The sequence below is a fragment of the Nelumbo lutea genome, chromosome 8, assembly GCF_056320005.1.
Source record: "Nelumbo lutea isolate HS-2025 chromosome 8, American lotus-T2T, whole genome shotgun sequence".
NCBI lineage: Eukaryota > Viridiplantae > Streptophyta > Magnoliopsida > Proteales > Nelumbonaceae > Nelumbo > Nelumbo lutea.
Window position 1 is genome coordinate 32,936,440 of NC_142691.1, and position 20,053 is coordinate 32,956,492.

At 38.7% G+C, this 20,053-nt stretch overlaps 1 protein-coding gene across 6 annotated transcripts in view; it reads left to right on the forward strand.

Annotated features, from left to right (window-relative positions):
- Positions 1 to 10,756, forward strand: part of LOC148843742 (P-loop containing nucleoside triphosphate hydrolases superfamily protein) — a 94,867-nt gene extending 84,111 nt beyond the window's left edge. For 2 of the 6 annotated variants that reach the window (XM_088956476.1, XM_088956472.1), the window contains 2 exons: positions 1,876 to 1,992; positions 9,736 to 9,868. In XM_088956476.1, the coding sequence (XP_088812602.1) occupies positions 1,876 to 1,989 (114 nt within the window). In that variant the 3' untranslated portion in view covers positions 1,990 to 1,992; positions 9,736 to 9,868. Of the gene's footprint in view, positions 1 to 1,875; positions 1,993 to 9,735; positions 9,986 to 10,050; positions 10,190 to 10,271 lie in introns of those variants that run through there. The other 4 variants (XM_088956477.1, XM_088956473.1, XR_016102791.1 and 1 more) reach the window with 3 other exon arrangements.
- The last annotated feature ends 9,297 nt before the right edge of the window (positions 10,757 to 20,053 follow it).

Consider the following 20,053-nt stretch of genomic DNA (forward strand, 5'->3'; position numbering starts at 1 on the left):
ATACTCCAAAACATCAACATCTGCTTTGATATCAAGGTTTTGTTCCTCCTAATAAAGGTCTAACTGAATATTTTCACTTTGAATCTTTCTTTTTGAATTCAAAAATTGCCTATAATCCTCAAACCTATCACTATCATCATTTCTCTCACTCATGTCAAATTGACTAGAAGATCCAACAAAGGAGGTGGAGGAAAAATTTTCGTTGTATTCATTAAACAAATCATGGAGAGTTTTAGTTATAGCATTAACATGCTCTTCAACTTCATTCCCATAATGTTTATCAAAACAATACTCCACTAACCTAATCTTGCAACGAGTATCCAACATAGCAGCACAAGACAAAATCATACTATATTCAGCCCAATTTTATCAAATTTCTCCTTCATTTTTCTAACCATGTCAGTCATAAAATTATGAGGTTCCTTACTCACTAACATCAAATGTCTATGAATCATCCACACTCCCTTGAAGTAAATGTTTGAAGTAGGGTACTTAGTGGCAGAAAACATGCAAGTAACATCATAAAAAACCTTTAAGAACTTGTGAAGCTTATCCATTTTTCCCCATTCTTCTTCTGAAAGCATAAACATCATAAATGGCATGTTCAAGCATCAAATAAGTTGAATTCCATATCACACACATATCTAACCTCAATCTTCTAGTTGTGTTTAAGTGAAAACTTTTTTCAGCAAGTTCATAAAATCTATGCTTCTGGGCAGCTGATTTCTTTATATTTTCACACCATCCCGAATCTTAGAAACATCATCAACAATATTCAAACCATCTTGCACAATAAGATTCAAAATATGGCTACAACAATGAACTTTGAAAAAATCACCACCACACACCAAAGATTTATGTATTGAAGATCTCAATTTCAAAGAGTTAGCCATCACACCATTGAAACTAGCATTATCTAATGTGATGCTAAAATTTTTCTAATCGATATTCCATTCGCTTAAGCACATGGCCACCTCATCTGCTAAAGATAGTCCATCAAAAGGAGGTGCCAAAGCTTTAAAGCGAATAATTCTTTTCTGTAACTTCCAATTGTTGTCAATCCAATGAGTTAGTTATACACATGAATTCATCATCAGTGTGCTCAGATCTCCAATTGTCGGAAGTTAAACAAATCTGACCAAGTGTATTAGCACACTTTGCACCCTCTCTCTCTTTCACTGCTAGACATGATATCTCTTTTAGCAGTATGCCTACTCACATTTTTAAATTCAGGATTTATAGATTGTATAAAGAATCTAAAATCAGGTTCTTCAACAGTAGTAAAAAGGTGTTTTTCACATACAAGAAAAATTGATAATGCCCTACGAGACTCTTGTTGATCAAACTTGTAGTTTTTCAAAGAAGTACTCCCATCGGTGTTTGATTGAGTAGTTACTTTGTACCATCTAATATCCTGAATTCTACGTCTAGGGCAATGCTCTAAATGACGCTTTAAGTGAGTAGTTCCCTTACTTGACTTACCTTGTAATATTTTCATGCAGTGCTTACATCGTGCCTTCTCCGAATTAATCTTTTCCATTTCTTCCCACACCTTAGATGTCAATATTTTCTTAGTGGAAGTCTGGTCAAACTCTTGATAGTCATCATCAACTATATCTACTCCAACAGCCACATTTTCACTTGCCTTCACTGTTTACTATTTACCATTTGTCTTCTGGTAGAGATAAGGTATCTATTGCTGATGGCTCCCTGGTTCCGATTTCTGGGAAGGGTGACATCAAGCTTTCAGATACTATGTCCCTATCATCTATTTTGCATGTGCCTAAACTTGATACTAACCTTCTTTCAGTCAGTAGTATTACCAAGCATATGAACTGCTCAGTAACCTTCTTCCCTGACCGATGTGTTTTTCAGGACTTGGAGACGCAGAAGGTGATTGGGACTGGCCGTGAGACGAATGGGATCTATCTGCTCGGGGAGCGGTTCCGTCAGGGAGAGTCAGTAGAGAAGTTATCTTTTGTTTCTTAGAGTGTGAGTCCGGTTATGCTTTGGCATAATTGATTAGGTCATTTGTCTTTTCGATCTTTACAAAGTCTGTTTCCTACTTTATTTGAGTCTATTGAGTTGTCTCAATTACAGTGTGAAAGTTGTGAGTTTGCCAAGCATTGTAGAAAGCCTTATTTATTGAGTAGTAAAAAGAGTGATAATCCTTTTGATATTGTGCATACTGATGTTTGGGGGCCTTATCATATCCCTTCCATGGGTGGGTACAAATATTTTTTGTTATTTGTTGATGACCATACCCGGTTCTCTTGGGTTTATCTCATGTGTTCACGAGATGAGGTACCTTCCCTGACCCAAAATTTTCACCAAATGATTCTAACTCAATTTGATGCCAAGATCAAAGTTCTTCGATCTAATAACGCAAAGGAATACTTTGCCAAATCATTAACATCTTATCTTCATCATCATGGGGTTCTCTACCAGAGCTCTTGCCCTCATACACCTCAGCAGAATGGAGTTGCCGAGAGGAAGAATAGGCACATTTTGGAAGTGGCTCGAAGCCTCATGTTTACTTCCAATGTCCCTATTCGTTTCTGGGGGGATGCTATCCTCACGGCGGTGTACCTTATTAATCGGGTCCCTTCCAGGGTCCTTGATATGCGGTCTCCTTTTTCGCTTCTACACCCACGTGAGGACTTGTTTTCTATTCCCCTTAAGACATTCGGTTGCACTTGTTTTGTTCAGCTTCTCGGACCCCATCCCTCCAAGTTCGAACCCAAAGCCTCCAAATGCATCTTCCTTGGTTATGCACAAACTCAAAAGGGTTATTGCTGTTATGATCCTGTCTCCGGGAGGAAGTTTGTCTCCATGGATGTCACTTTCTTTGAGGGGACACCCTATTATCCTCGGGTTGCCCCTCAGGGGGAGAGTAGTGAGAGTGGGGGTTTGAGTTCCTGTCTTCAGGGGGAGAGCAGTGAGAGTGGGGCAGTTCCTTTACCTATTCCATTGGGTGATGAGAACCGCAATGGTGAGGGTGGTCAGCGGGATTAGGAGTTGAGGGTTTATCACAGGCGGTGCAGGCAGGTTGATCCTGATCATCAGCAGTCCAGACCAGCTCCAATCTTATCTGCAGCTCCAGGTCCAGATACTTCAGTCACGGAGCCCACAGAGACATCCCCTACAGATGATCTTGACCTTCCAATTGCAGTCCGTAAAGGGAAACGACATTGTACCACATCCACAACTCGCTGTATTTCCCATTTTTTATCCTATGATCGTCTATCTCCTACCTACAGGTCCTACCTTAGCTCCATTTCCAATGTCTCTATTCCAAGAACAGTGCAAGAAGCCCTATCCGTCCCTGAATGGAAAGATGCAATGCAAGTTGAGATGGATGCTCTATTGAAGAACAACACCTGGGAGGTAGTTGATTTGCCAAAAGGAAAGAAACCAGTCGGATGCAGATGGGTATTTACGGTGAAGCATAATGCAGATGGATCTATTGAGAGGTACAAAGCTCGGTTAGTTGCAAGAGGGTTTACATAGACTTATGGCATAGATTACTTGGAGACATTTGCACTAGTATCCAAGATGACTACTATTCGAGTTCTCTTGTCTCTTGCAGCAAGTCACACCTGGCCTTTATACCAAATGGACGTGAACAATGCCTTTCTGAATGGAGATCTGTAGGAAGAAGTTTACATGCGTTTGCCTCCTGGATTCTATGATGTAGAAGTAGGTAAGAAGGTCTGCCGGCTCAACAAGGCTTTGTATGGTTTGAAACAGTCACCTAGGGCTTGGTTCGATAGATTCAGACTAGCACTTGTGAAGTTTGGATATGTACAGGCCCGGCCAGATCATACCCTATTCATCAAGAGGGTGGAGTCCTCTTTGACACTATTGGCAGTATATGTTGATGATATTGTGGTCACAGGGAATGATAACCATGAGATTGAGTCTCTTAAACAGCTTCTTCAACAAGAATTTGAGGTGAAGGACCTTGGTGTACTTCGGTATTTTTCGGGTATTGAGGTTGCTAGATCTAAACAGGGGATCTTCATATCTCAGAGGAAATATGTTCTAGACTTGTTGGCAGAAACTGGAAAGTTAGGTGTCAAGCCTGCAGATACACCAATTGAACAGAATCACAGGATTAGTGCCGAGAGTGGGGAGCCTCTAGAAGACAAAGTTATGTTCCAACAACTGGTGGGAAAGCTCCTATATCTCTGTGCCTCACTCGGCCAGATATTACCTATGCTGTTAGTGTTGTCAGCCAATACATGCATTCTCCTAGAACCACACATCTTCTTGCGGCAGAAAGAATCTTAGCTTACTTGAAGAGATGCCCAGGTAGGGGCATACTTTTCAAGAACAACAATCACATGAAGTTGGAGGTTTATACTGATGCAGATTGGGCTGGGAGTGTTGATGATAGAAGGTCTATCTCGGAATATTGTGCCCTTGTGGGAGGAAACCTTGTCTCCTGGAGAAGTAAGAAACAAAGTGTTGTCTCCCGGTCAAGTGCTGAAGCAGAATACAGGTCCATGGCCAATGGAATGGCTGAAATTCTATGGCTAAGATCTCTACTTGAGGAGTTGGGTATTGAGTATGAGAAGCCCCTGATGTTGTACTGTGATAATCAAGTCGCCATTAATATAGCACATAATCCAGTACAGCATGACAGAACCAAACACATTGAAGTTGACCGTCATTTTGTGCGAGAGAGGGTCTCATCTCAAGAAGTATGCCTCCCTTACATCACATCCAGTATGCAACTAGCAGACATTCTTACTAAAGTCGTATCAAGAAAGAAGCTAGAGGCGGATCTATCCAAGTTGGGAATGATGAACATATACTCCCAACTTGAGGGGGAGTGTAGAGAACAGTGACGTAGACCCCACAGTTGTGGTTTCACTCTGTCCGTAGGGTAGTCACAGCTGTGGTTGTTATTTTTTTCAGTTCTGTTATTACTAGTTTCAGTTTCAGTTTCAGTTTTATATTGTTTGTTATTTGTTAATAGTTATGATGTAAACACCAAGGGCAGATATGTCCTTTCATGTAACTTGAGATAACCTATATATACTATCTTAAAGTGGCGGCGGCAGAATAATTGAGATTCTGTTCTTCTCCTAAAATTCTGTGTTCTATTGCTCTTCTCCCACTCTTCCCTTTACATCTTCTTCATATTCTCTTCTCATCGAACCTGAAATCTCTTAGTGATCAAGACTGAATAGCAGTCTTGATTATCTACACTGATGATAGGTCTAACTGGAATATTAAAAGGATTGGAAATATCTCCTCCATTTGTTGATTATAAAGCTTGATAAAACTGGAAATCCCTCCTATAGGGACTAGAATTTTAGGGACCACTTATAGGGACTACCCAACACTCTACTTCATATAACATAGCTGGCCTATATAGAATTTTACTTTTAATCTAAGTGGTATCTGCCTATCGCATAAAGGTCACATAAAGGTCCCTCCAATTTTTGAACCAAGGCCAAATGATGTAGAAGCTAAAGAGTCAAAAGTGGAATTTTTTGAAAATTTATGTATTTTTGTATTGTTGGGAACAAGGGATATTTTTGAAAATTTATGTATTTTTGTATTTTTGAATATCATCATTGGTGGCTGATGATTCTATCTTTGAAGTGCTTCCCAGGCTGGTGAATAACTTAGATAATGGCTTTCTTATGAAGGTCCCTACTTTGACTGAAGTTAGAGGAATTGTATTTGACATAAACAGGGATTGTTCACCAGGTTCACACCGGTTTACTGGTCATTTCTTCACCACTTGTTGGGGAAATGTGTCGCTGTTGCTTACATATTTAATGGTGGAAGCATGCTGAGAAGTTTTACTTTATTGTTTTGTTGATCTTATTCCTAAGACAGACCAATTGAAGAACCTTTGCTGATTTTAGACCCATTAGTGTGGGCAATTTCATCTACAAAATTATTGCAAAGTTGATGACGGTAAGGCTTAGTACTATTTTGCCTAAATTGATTTCTGAAGAGTAGGGAGCTGTTGTTCAGGGTAGGAATATTTTAGATAATATTGCCATTGTTCAAGAATTGGTTCAGGAGATTGACAGAATTTTGGGTGGTACTATTATCCTTAAATTAGACATGGCTAGGCATACAATAGGATGGATTGGAGCTTTACTCTTAAGTTGTCGCAATGTTTTAGTTTTTCTTGAGTATGGATTAATCTTGTTAAGAAGACTGGTTAATTGCTCATTCTCTGTGTTTTGGTGAATGGTTCTCTTCAAGTTTTTATAAATCCTCTAGAGGCTTGAGACAAGGGAGAGCCATTTTTTCCATACATTTTTATTTTCACCAAGGAGGTACTGAGTAGGGGCCTTAAGAAGGTGTTTATGAATATAAAAGTAGATAGCTACCATGTGCCTTGTGGATGTCCTACTCTTTCTCATAATCCTTATGCAGATGACACCATTATCTTTTTGACAGGTAATAAAAAACCTTTAAAAAGTTTTACAGATTTTTTGTCTCATTATTGGAAGGCCTTTGGGATGTTGGTAAATAAGAGCAAAAGTTGCTTTGTTGTTTCTAATAAATTGTCTCCAAATAGAGTTCCATTGTGGAGAGATGCACTGGTTGTACTCGGAAGAAACTCCATTTTGTTTATCTTGGTGTTCGCATTAATAAAAGATGATGTGGTGCTAGCCTATTTGAGGATATTGTCAACAAGATTAACAAAATAATTGCTAGATGGAAGGGTCAGCTTCTACCTCAGGGCGCTAAAATTGTTCTGATTAGAAATGTGCTCTCTAGTTTACCCATTCTTCTTATTTCTTCTATTGCAGCACCAGATAAAGTGCTTCATAGATTGGAGAGTGTTCATTCGGTTCTTATGGGCATCTAAGGATGCTGAGCCTAAACCCTTTCGAGGAAGGTGGTCTCAATATTAGAAGCCTTTCAGGTTGTTAGTTTGAGGTTTAGATTGAAATCTCGTTGGAGTGTATTTGTGGGAAAAAACTTTATAGTCACAATTTTTAAAGCCCATTCTCTCAAAAACAGACACATCGTGTTGGCACAGGAATTTTCCCATGGCTCTTACACTTGGAAAAAGAATTTCCAATATACAGATGTGGTGATTCAATGTGGTTGATTGGTTGAGGTAATTTAAACTTTTGGCTAGATTGGTGGTTTGATATAGGTCCATTAATTTGATAAAAAAAAGTTGATCAAAAAATATAGGTCCATTAATTGACCTTTCTATTAATGTTGATGAAGTTGACACCACACTTACGGTTAATGATTTAGTTTATAGTGATGGAAGATGGAACATGGCTACTGTTTGGAACAACCTTGATATTGGTGTAATTTGGTTTATGGATCAGAAATTGTTTACCTTAGAAAGTGATGATCATCTGATTTGAAAGGGACAGTGATGAGAATTTTTCAATCATCTCTACCTGGAATAGTGTTTGCCAAAGAAGAGAAAATTCACCCATCTCTCAGTGGCTATGGAACTCTTCATCGCCACCAAAAATTTGTGTTTGTCCAGAAAGCTCTTCATAATAAAACCCCTACAGACTTAAATATTAAAAGCCTGGGAAACAGTCTTTGTTCTAAGTGTTGCTGCTGTGCCTCTCCTTCTGAAGAGTCCACTGATCATTTATTTGTTTCTGGGGTGTTTGAAAATAATATGTGGTCTTACTTTAGTCATGTTCTTCATTTGAATATTCATCTCAATGACTTCTTTCTCAATGGGTGGCTAGATGGTTCTATTTTTCTAATGATAGAATTATAAGAATAATCAATGGGGCCTTGCTGTTGGAACTCTTCCTATGATTATCATCTGGGAAATTCGGAGAGAGATATAGAAGGAAAATGGAGAGGTATGTCTAGGCTTGCTTCTTCCATCATTTATAAAAGTGTTACTTGGATGCAGGAGTTGGGTGTGGCTAGATTTAAAATGTGTCTTTCTAATATTGAGAAAAAAACAATTTGCAGCTTTGATTCTGGTTGCCTCTCAAGTCTCAACCTATGCTTCATTGTGTTACTTTGGTCCACTGGACTGGTTGGAAATTTGGATGAATTTGTATTACATGTTGATGGTTCTGCTGGTCAAAATAGAAGTGGAGGCAGGTGTATTGTTTGAGATTTTAGAAGTAACTCCGTTGTGGCTGGTTCTTTTCATTATGGTGATTCTTATAATATTTCTGAGGCAAGAACATTGTATGATGGGCTGACTCTCACTAAGAGTACAGATGTAGTTAAGTTCCTTGCTTGTTTTGATTCTCTCTCCTTGGTTCAGAAGTTATGGTGTCTATTCGATGTTGGATTATTTCACATTTTCATGGAGGGTAATTACCAGGTGGATTGTTTAGAGCAAGGATGGGAAGTGATGAAGCATCTTCAGGAATTTACGATAGCATATATGATTTGCCTAGTGCGGTGTGGTCTGCAATTGTTCCAGATGGTTTGGGCACCTTTCCTACATGCATAGTTGTCAAGGCGACAAGGCGCCCTTGGAGGCTTGCCTGGCCTAATCACTAAGTAGTTTTGTACAGTGTGTTATAAAATACTTTTATATTCTTAATTTTTTGAGGTTTTAATTATAAAATAGACACTATTAAACTAAAATGTTCATTTTCTGTGTTTACATAAATTTCTTTTTATTATTTTCTTATTTGTTAGTGTTTAATCAACACAAACATTGCTAGATGCTGTATTGAACCCTCAAAGACATCAAAACCTGAACCAATAAGGAAGAACTTAAAATATTGTGTAATCAACATATTTTCTTCTGCCACATCTTCTTTGTCTTCTCATGAATATGTTGTTTTTCTACACTTTAACATGAAGCTTATGCTTATGAAAATTATGGGCAATTATTAAGGAAATATGGTTATGGAACCTAGGAAACTGCCCTAGGATATACGTTTTTTACTTAAAAAAAATTATAACCTAGGTGACTAGGTGATAAGGCTCCCCCATGTTGCCTAGCCTCACCTTGGGGCCTTGAAAACTATGCCTACATGTTCAGTTATCTTCTTGTTTTAAGAAATCTCAGACCTTTATTTTGTTTGTAAATTATGAACTCATATTTCTCTTTTATGGATTTTATTTTGAGGGGTAAGGTATTTACCTCCCCCTTCTCCCTCCTCATCAGGTGTTTTTCCTCATTCTATTAAAATTTGCAATGGCTGCCCACTGCCCCTAAACCTTGAGTAAAGTTATACATTCATCATATATAGTAACAACTATATCATTTGACATAAACAATAAGAATGGTCATAAATTCACTTTTTTCCTTTTTCATAAACATTTGGTCTAATTGAGACTGGAGAAAAACAACCTCCTGCAAGAAGTTTCGAACCAATTAAACCAAACCAAGGATGATTTCTTCAACCCATACAAAAACTTCTTGAGGTGACACATTTTCCCTTTTAAAACTGCCATAAAACTGAGGCAACAAGATACATACTTCATGCAGAGTAGGAAACACAATGCTATTTCAGCGAAATAAATGATTAATGGCATTTAAATGTTCAATAAATAAATTATAAAATGATTTGGCATACTTAATATGCAGACAAATCAAAACTTTGTTTATTTCATACTGTCTTGAATAGCATTGTATTTAAACTATCTGGTCATCATGAGCTTAAACATGTTATACTTTTCAGATTTTGCTTTCTGCATTTTCTTCTTTTTTCAGATTTTGAAGCTTGTCAATTCTTATTCAAAACACTTATCATGTGTTAGCTAACCTCCTTCTGCACTAATTCGCTGTGGTAACAGCAAACTGTGGAGGCTTTACTGGAGTCGGGATACTCTCTCCTCAAAGAACAACAGTTAATAATGGAGACAAAACTCTCCAAGGAATATATGAAGAATATTGATGGATAGAAGGAACTGCCCTGAACCACCATCTTATCTATACCTTTTGTATGTATTAGTATGTATAATTGTTCTCCAAGCTTTTGTTATTGGTTGTGCTGATTCTTGTATTGAGGGAACATTTAATGAAAGGAGAGTAATATTTCACGTATAGGCATTTACTGGATTTTCCAAGTCAGTCTTTTCTTTTTAGAGGTGCTCTTTGGTTTTTCACAGGTCTTTAACACGGAGAAAATACCACCCTTAGGATGTAAGTGCATGATAAGTGCTCAGAAATGGTGATACGGAGTACAAACTTTACTATTCTCCACAGCCATTGCCTATGCACTAGTGACATGCATGTTAGTGTGTTATGGTAAAATCTCATGCTGGCAAGTCTTTTCACACTTTGAACGTGCTAATTGGCTCAGTTGATTAAGGTTTTTGGCTGATTGCAGGGGAGACATAGGACTGATTCCTGCCTTCACCTAATCACACCTTGTCTGGGGTAATATTGCCAAGGTTCAAAGTATCAAACGGCAACGTATCAATGCATATTGTACTATATGTATCCATTTTTCCAGGACACCAGAACATTAAATACATGGAAATTGAGGATTCTCATGGTTTTGGTTCAAAACTCTCCCAATGATGACATTCCTCAAGATCAGACCGAGAATAGTGCAAAAACAATTAGTATCTTCGGATCAAAATCGTTTAGATTACATAGAATTAACATATACTCGGCTTCCCAAATTCAGTTTTACCTATTTTTAAACCGTTTCTTAGAAAGAATTCATTTGTCTTCTCATGACTCATTTTGGTCAGTCCATGGATCACATTACCAAGTTCGGAAGCTTTTTCACTGTCTATGAATAAGCATTGGGTCATTTTGAGAGCTTTTCTTTTCCTGTTATTTTAATCTTTAATCTTCTTATCCGCTTCCATAGTGAGTGTGTAACTCATACATTTTTGCTTGGCTTGTCTCTTGGTAATTCACTAATATTTGTTTACATTTAGTCAAATACATGATCAATTTCTCACTAAGTTTGTTTATAGCTAGCATAGTTAGTCATTTGATCATACTATCTTTGTTTGGTTATTGTTATTTCTTAGTATTTAGTTTTATTGTTAGAATTGTTGCTAATTCTTACTTTCGATTGCCTAGCTTCGAGTGTAACTTGTTTTATCTTAAGCCCAAAAATTACAAATATCATCCTTGGAACATTGGTCTAGTGAAAGTTGGTTTGATTGGATGTGTGTGGGGTGCCGAACACCTTCATGCACCATACCTTGGTCCCCGAATCCTTCAACTCTCTATTCCCCATTGGGTTATGAGTCACCAATAAAAATCCATTTTTCTTGTAAATATCTCAAGCTTCCTAAATTTCCAATTCTCAAAAATTTAGGTGGCAATTCTTTGCCCCTCTGGTTCGAGTAGCTACAATTCCTCTAGGGGCCAAGGTTCAAAGTATTGGAAATGCGAAGTATATCAGAAAGGTAATTTTAAGAGATATATCGGGATACGTGTTGGATATACATAGATACGAACGAAAAAATATGATACACATGGATACACTTGAAAAAAGAATCTTAGAAAATATATTAATAACAATAAAAATCAGTTTTATGTGATTATAACTAATCTATTTAAACATAAAACCATACTTTAACGGTTTATATAAAGTATCGGGACATAATTGGTAACTATTTTAACATAGCCAATTCGAATTAGAGAAAGAAAGCCCTAGAAATCAGGGGTGAATTAGAATGAATGACCCTACCCCAAGAGCTAGAATATATAAATACAAAATGTGAATATTTACAAAAAAATCCCTTATAGGACTAAAGAACAACAATAAAAATCAGTGTTATGTGATTATGACTAATTTATCTAAACACTAAATCATACTTTAATGGTTTATATAAAGTATTGGGACATAGTTGGTAACTATTTTCACATAGCCAATTCAAATTAGAGAAAGAAAGCACTAGAAATCAGGGGTGAATTAGAATGAATGGCCCTGCCCCAAGAGCCAGAATATATAAATATGAAATGTGAATATTTACAAAAAAAAAAAAAAACGCCTTATAGGACTAAAGAAAAATATAATAAGAAAGAAAATAAGTGATATAATACTTCATTGGGACTCTTGACACTCTCCCTCAAATTGATGTAAAGGCATTAGCATCAGTTTGCTCACAAGGAATAAATGTTTGGATCTCGTCATAGCCTTTGTGAAGATGTCAAGTTGCATATTGGAGGTGACATGAAGGAGAGAGATAGAGCTAGCAAGAAACAAGTCTCTGATAAAGTGGAAATCTACCACAATATGCTTCTTTCTTTCATAAAAGACAAGGTTACAAGCAATGCTTATGGAATTAGTATTACCTACATATAGAGGGATATATGTAGAAGAGTGACATAGTTCCATAAATAAAGAATGAAGCCAAACAAGTTCACTGCATACAAATGACATTTCCCTGTACTTTGATTCCGTAGATGACTCAGACAGTTTGTTGTTTCTTGCACTTCCATGAGATAAGAGATTTACCTATGAAGACATAACTCAATAGTGGAACAATGGGTGTTGAGACAATCTGCCCAATCAACATCAGCATAGTCCCTCAATTGGATAGAAGAGAATGAATATAAGAATAACCCCTGTGGTAAGGTGCCCCAAACATAGTGAATAATCTAATGTACAATAGTCAAATGTGGTTGACGAGAAGCTTAGACAAACTGAATTATAACTTCAACCGCATGCGAGATGTCAGAGTGAGTCATAGTGAGATAGATAAGACACCCAACAAGTTGTTGATAGAGGGAGGCATTAGTTATGTAAAGAACCTTCTGAATTGGACAACTTAACATTCAGCTTCAAGTGAGTATCCACCTATTTACCATCAATAAGGCCGGCCAATTGGACTAGACCAGAGGCATATTTGTGTTGGCAATTGAAATATTCCCAATAACTCCTCTGAACTTCAAGTCCTAAAAAGTATGTAAGATGACCCAAATCCCTCCTGTGAAAGGAACTATGAAGAAGAGACTTGAGGTCTTGAATTTTCTCTATATCATCTTCGGTCAACATGTCATCCACATACAAGAGGAGAATTATAAAACCCTGGGGTCTTTTTCAAATAAAGAGAGTGTGATCAGAAGTACTTGGGCTATACTTAGCATTCACAACAACACCCTTGAATTTTTCAAACCGTGCCCAAGAAGCTTGCTTCCCCATAGAGAGATTTCCTCAATCAATATACGAGGGAAGGATCACTTAGTACTCTAAAGGGGGTATCATATATACTATCTCCTTTAGATGCCCATGTAGAAAAGTATTTTTCACATCCAATTGAGAAATAGACCAAGGGTGTGTTGTAGAGAGGGATAAAAGAACACAAACTGTAGTGATATTGGCTATGGGAGAAAATTCTTCCTCGTAATAATGTCATACTCATGTATAGAGCCTTGAGCCGCAGAGTTTTGTATCAATTTAGAGAGCCATTAGATTTCAACTTGATGGAGTAAACCCACTTACTCCCAATAATAGAGTCATCTAAAGGAGATAGGGCGAGGTCCCAAGTGTTGTTCTTGTGCAAAGCTTAAACTTTTGCATCTATGGAATCTTTCCATTGAGGACTACTAATGGCTAATTGGTAAGAGTGGGAAATATCTTTGGAGGACAAAATAGTAGAAAAGGAGTATGGTCTAAAGGAAAACCATAGCGATTAGGTGGTTTAGAAATATGAGTAGAATGGTGCAAAAGAATAGAAGGAACAATAGAGGGATCTAATATATGAGTATTACTTACAAGGTTGTTTGAGACGGATTAAGGATTTAGGCCAGGAGGATGAGGGGTAGTTGGCATAGACATTGGACCACAAACTCACTTGTGAGAGAAGACCAGAAGATCCTTCATAGCAGTTAAAGACAAAGCATCCTATGAATCAAAGTCATGCAAAACAGAAATAGAAGGTGTAGATAACCTGAATACTCCAAAAAAAAAAGATATATGCTCAAGAAAAACCACACTTCGGAAAACATGTATACGACGTTTAGAGGGATCATAACAAAGAAATCCCTTGTAGTTAGGATTGTATCCCACAAAGGCACACATAACATATTGAATTTAAAATTTAGAATGTTTATGAAAGAGATGTACAAAACATAGACATCCAAAAGCATGAATATGGGAAAGATTTGGAGGGCAACCAAACATTTTCTAATGATGAGGCATGTTATCAAGAACCGATGACGGAATGTAATTAATTAGATACACAACCGTATTAGTAGCCTCTACCCAAAATGAGGAAGGTGCATGTGACTCTTGCAAAAGATTCCTCACAACATTGAGAACATGGCCATTCTTCCATTCTATTACACCATTTTGTTGAGGATTGTCTAGACAAGTCCAATGAACTTGCATGCCGTGATGTTTAAATTAAACCAGAAATCCTCTATCACTATATATTTCCCCCTGAGTTAGAGAATAAGACCCATACACTTGATTGAAACTGAACTCAAACCATAGCAAGAAATAACCGAAACATTGGAAAGACTTATGACTTGTGTTTGAGAAATTAAAGCTAAGTGTACTTGATATAATCACCAACAAACAATATAAAATATTTATAACCCAATCGTAAAATATTCAGCTTTGTGAGTGATGGATGATGATTTGACCCGACCCCTTGAGACGATAACACGTGGACATGACTCGGCACGAGCAACAGCTCAACACCACAGCTTGATCGTGACTAAGTAACGAGCCCATAGGACGGCACGCTACGTCATAGCCCACTATAGAGGGAGCTCACCACAACGCGAACTCGAGGTCTCTTGAGCTACTAAAAGGGAATACTCCAAGACTATCCTAGCTCACGAGTAACCAGCTCAAGACAACCTTGAGAAGGGTCACCTTGAAGTACCCCTAGGAACTCGCTACAAAGTAGCTCGCGACTAAGTGACGCGATGCTTTCAGGAAGTTTCTATCTGACAAGACCATACCCGTCAGACTGCGACATGTCTCCTAACTGACGGTGCAGTCCCTGCCAATTCAACAAACTGCACCCACGTCTCTCGACAGATGGTGGCATGTCTGTCCTCCTAGGACATGTCACTCATCCGATTGGGTAGCACCCTACAACGGTTACCTACGCAACCATGGCAGATAATGGCTGCGACAGAAGCCCAGTGGCAGTTATGCTCGGTTTGACAAGAACACCTATATAAGAGCCCCTTAGTCGAAGGGGAGGGGACCGGATCTGATCGGATTTTTGGATCTTGAATCATCTTACTTAAACTTGCTCTCGAGCTAATCTTTAGCACTCAGTGATCTAGTGCGACCTACACTCTTAGCCTCTTTACAACTCTTTACTATTTTCCCCAGCATTCTAACTTAAGCATCGAAGTATTCCCACCGGAAAAGTGTCCCGGGAATTCTTCACCGTCTTCCTCTCAGGTGTTGTTCGTTGCCAGCTAGGAGACAATCATTAGGAGTGCCCGGATTGTGCGGCAGCAGTGCGCGTCAACACTAGACGTGATGGTTGCCAAAAAACCACAAGGTATTAGTCAAGTAAAAAAAAAAAAACAAACATATATTTTTACAAGGCGCTACGCGACCTAAAAGGCAACCTACCCGGACTCAGGCCAGCCTGCGCGAGCTTTTCCTCGGTCAAGTAGTCTGAACTGAGAAGGCCTACTGCTGCGCAGGACTGCAACATTTTTTGAATTTCAGGGTCCAACTCAACCCCTGAATCCTGGATGGCAGCCCTCCAGGTAGTTGGGAAGGGCCACCCCTCGGGGTTATGGACCACAAAATAATCCCGCTTCCAGGCAGGGATCCTGTTCGGCAGCTTGTGCAAGAGCTTGAAGCCACAACGGGGAGAAAAATAGTAGGAACGCCTTTCCAAAGGCGCTTGGAGAAGCATTCTTGATGCAGAGAATGGTAGAAAAGATATCAAGATCGAGGGGAAGACAATACTCATAACACAGAGAAATAGTCCCAACCACATTTCGGATGGAGTTGGGGTGGAGCTGGTCAATGGTGATGCTAAAATGATTCAACACCTCCACTACTAGAGGGTGCAGAGGAAGACGCAGGCCAGCCTCGAGTTGTTCCTGAAAAATCACTATGTCATTGGGACCATGGTCCCAGGGAAAGTTACTAAAGGGGAGACTATAGATAAGGTCCCCGGGAAGGTTGAAGTGATGAACTAGGGACCTAAGTCTCTCCATCATCATAGAGGAGGGACCGAAGCTGTCGGGCTCCTTGCCCCAAGAAGTAGAAGCCATCTCGCTGGAGGCCTCCCGAGCCTCCGAAGCCTGCCCCCAAGCTCTCCCTGAGCTCGAGGGGGCATTGTCCTAGTTACCGTTCTGGGGATAAACGTGGTACGGATACCCAGACATGATTGACAGAATGATTAGACTCACCAGAGAAGACGAGACAGTGTGAACAGGAGAAGAGCTCAGACAAACTAGATTGATGCGCGACCTTAGAATCCAAAGACAAAGCAAGTTAGCGTGAAAGAAAATGAGGCATGGGGGCCCTCCTATCTATAGCCATTGTGCCCCCAGATCAATAGCCTAGATTGAGACAGATCTGATGGTTCATAGTCAAGCTGACCGCATGCCTTCTGAAACCAAAATGTTCCTGGCTACACGTCTCTCATGATTAAGGTAATGACGGCTGCATGACATCCGGAGTTAAGAGCCGCTTTGGTGCATTTCTCAGCATTCGAAAAGTCAGAAATCCCCTAGTTCCCACGCACACATTTAATGCGAGCAGTCAATCAAGTTTGAACTTCGGTCAAATCCCTTGTCACACACTTCATGAACTCCTCACGCTAAGGTAGCATTCTTAGCTCGAGGAGTGGAGGGCAATTGATGGAGGATGATTTGACCCGACCCCTTGAGACGATGACACGTGGATATGACTCAGCACGAGCGATAGCTCAGCACCACAGGTTGACCGCGACTAAGTAACGAGCCTGCAGGACAACACACTACGTCATAGCCCGCTATAGAGGGAGCTCGAGGTCCCCCAAGCTACTGAAAGGGAATACTCCAAGACTATCCCAACTCACGAGCTAGGGTAACCAGCTCGCTCCAACACTTAGGCAGAAAAACTGCCCCAAAGACAACCTTGAGAAGGGTCACCTCGAAGTACCCTTAGGAGCTCGCTACAAAGTAGCTCGTGACAGGATAGCTCACGACTAAGCGATGCAATACTTTCAGGAAGCTTCTATCTGACAAGACCGTACCCGTCAGACTGCGTCACGTCTCCTGACTGACGGTGCAGTCCCTACCAATTCAACAGACTGAACCCACATCTCTCAACAGATGGTGGCGTGCCTGTCCTCCCGGGACGTGTCACTCATTCAATTGGGTAGCACCCTGCAATGGTTACCTACGCAGCCATGGCAGATAACGGCTACCATAGAAGCCCAGTGGCGGTTACACCCGGTTTGACAAGAACGCCTATATAAGAGCCACTTAGTCGAAGGGGAGGGGACCGGATCTTATCGGATTTTTGGATCTTGAATCATCTTACTTAAGCTTGCTCTCGAGCTAATCTTGAGCACTCAGTGATCTAGCGTGACCTACACTCTTAGCCTCTTTACACTCTTTAGTATTTTCCCCAACGTTCTAACTTAAGCATCGGAGTATTCCCACCGGGCAAGTTCCCCGGGAATTCTTCACCGTCTTCCTCTCAGGTGTCATCCATTGCCAGTTAGGAGCCAGTCAGCAAATAGCTAGGAGTGCCCAGATTGCGCTGCATCAGTGAGTAAATGGAAAAATATGACTCTTACTTAAACAATAAGAAACACAAAGATGTATCAAAAGTTTTCATAGAGGAAATTTTATTTCTAATGAAATTAGACTCAAACAACAATTTATGTTTTTCAAAGTTTGGTTAACTCAAATGTTTATGCCATAAATCCCAAACATTATTTCTTTGACCCAACACAAGACTCAATGAAGAAGAGGTCAAATAAGCATGGGGTGGTGTTGATTAAGATTTCTCAAAGTCTAGTGCAAATAAGCAGCCCAACCTACACCTCTTCCCTTTCACTTTCTCAGTGCACCGGTCCTAAATCAAATAGCCATCAAAGGAAAAAGTTAGAATGTGACTTTCATCAACCAGTTGAACAACTAAAACAATATTAGTAGTAAGTTTAAGAATAAAGGTCTGGGTAAGGAAAAATAAATTTCAGGGTGGGACCTTGAAACACAAATCATTACTCCCAATGATATGCATTTCTTCACCATTGACAGTAATAATATGTTTATAGTGGGTCTTAGAAAATTTACTTGAAGGTTCAAGTTAGGCTTTAGTCATATGATTTCTAGTTCCATAGTCAATTATCCAAACATGAGAGAGAGAAGCACAATAACCAAAGAACTCACTAGATAGGCCAATAGCAAAAAAGGTAAATGAGAAAATAAAGGATACCGATTGCCACATCTTTTTCTCATTCATGGGAGCAAAATATTCACCTTTGGAAATGGAGGCATTAGTCATCTTTCCCTCAGATACCTAATAATTTTGTGGGTAGTTCTTCTTCACAGTACCCCCTGAGGGATGAATTGGGCTGTCCAAAATGATATGACCATGCTATTTACAATAATAAGTGCAACATTCTTCTTCTTGAAATTTGAAGCTATATGTCCAAACCCTTTACATTCGTAACATTGAATTTTAGAAAGATTCTTTCCACCAGATTTCTTACTCTCTTGTGTAATGGAAACTATATTAACCCTTGAACCAAGTTGTTTCCCCTCTATGTTTGCAACATTCATGAGTCTAGCCTCTTCCCTCAACAACTCTTCCATCATAAAGTCCAAATCTGAAATGGTGCCTCTACTCAAAATATTAGACCTGATTATTTAATATTCAATTCTCAGTCTCATAAGGAATTAATTCACCTATCTTCTCAAAATGCTTATGTATAGATACTACACACACTCTAAGGACTTAGATGGATCAATGTGAACCAATTCGTATTCTATGCATAAATCAATGAAGTTTGCATAGTATTCTTGCTTCATTTTATCCCCCTATCAATAGGTAAAAATCTCATACCTAATATGATATTTTTTTGATAACTTGATAAGTTGGACTGATGATAAACCTTCTTCAAATAGGAATACATTTCATAAGTTATTCACAATCTTCTCATGGGAACAACAATGTGAGGTACAATGGAGCTTAGAATCTAAAAAAGTAATTTTCCATTGTCAAACTTCCATTGTGTAAAGGCCTTAGCATCTATTTCAATATGGTTTGCAAATGGTCTCATTCAAATAGCCTTCGAGTTCCTTTTCTTTAATAAAGAAATCGAAATGGAACTTCATACTGTACTTGGTTCCATCAGATTTCATAGGAATAGTGTCTATCTTTTAACCATCATAAATAAATAAAACTAGTCGTAAGAGTATAGTAACAACATTGATATTTATTTTTCAAGGTTGTTTTTTTTCCGTAAATATTATTTTACAAGTTTGTTAGACACTTTATGTGATTCAACAGCAATTTAGTTATTAAAAGTAATATCATGACAATCAATAACGTGACTTTCTCAGAAATAAATCCTTGACTACAAGGATATATGCATCCAAGAAATTACCCAAAACAAATCAAACTAGGTAGTATACAACATTAATAGTGGAATGGCTTTGTAGCACCGTATTTTTGTGCCCTTTAGTCTTTTTTATCTCTCTGCAACATTCCAAGCTTCAAGGATGCTTTAGATAATCTTGTAACCAATCTCGAGGTATTTTTAGAATTTTACAAAATTTGGACAACTAAGTTAAACCAATCCAATACATGGGAATATAAAGAACAAAATTACAAATCCTACAACACTAAGATCACCCAAACTCGACACAATTTACCCATTCATCCTAAGCCTTGAAGCCAAATTCTAATCTCAATTGTCCATTTAGAAAATTTCAAGTCAGAACCTTGTTTCACATGGAGTTAGAAATTCGACATCACAAGTACATAGAGCCCAAATTTCCAAACCCAATGGTACCATGCTTACCAATACCCAATATAGTTTACCCCTCCGTACTAAAACTTGAACCCAAAACTAATTCTAATCATCTAATTAGAATCTTTTCGATACTGAACTTTGTCTCACATCAAGTAAAAAATCCAACACTATTGATATGTAGAGGCCAAACTTTCAAGTTCAATGATAACAAGATCACCCAAATCCAACACTATTTACC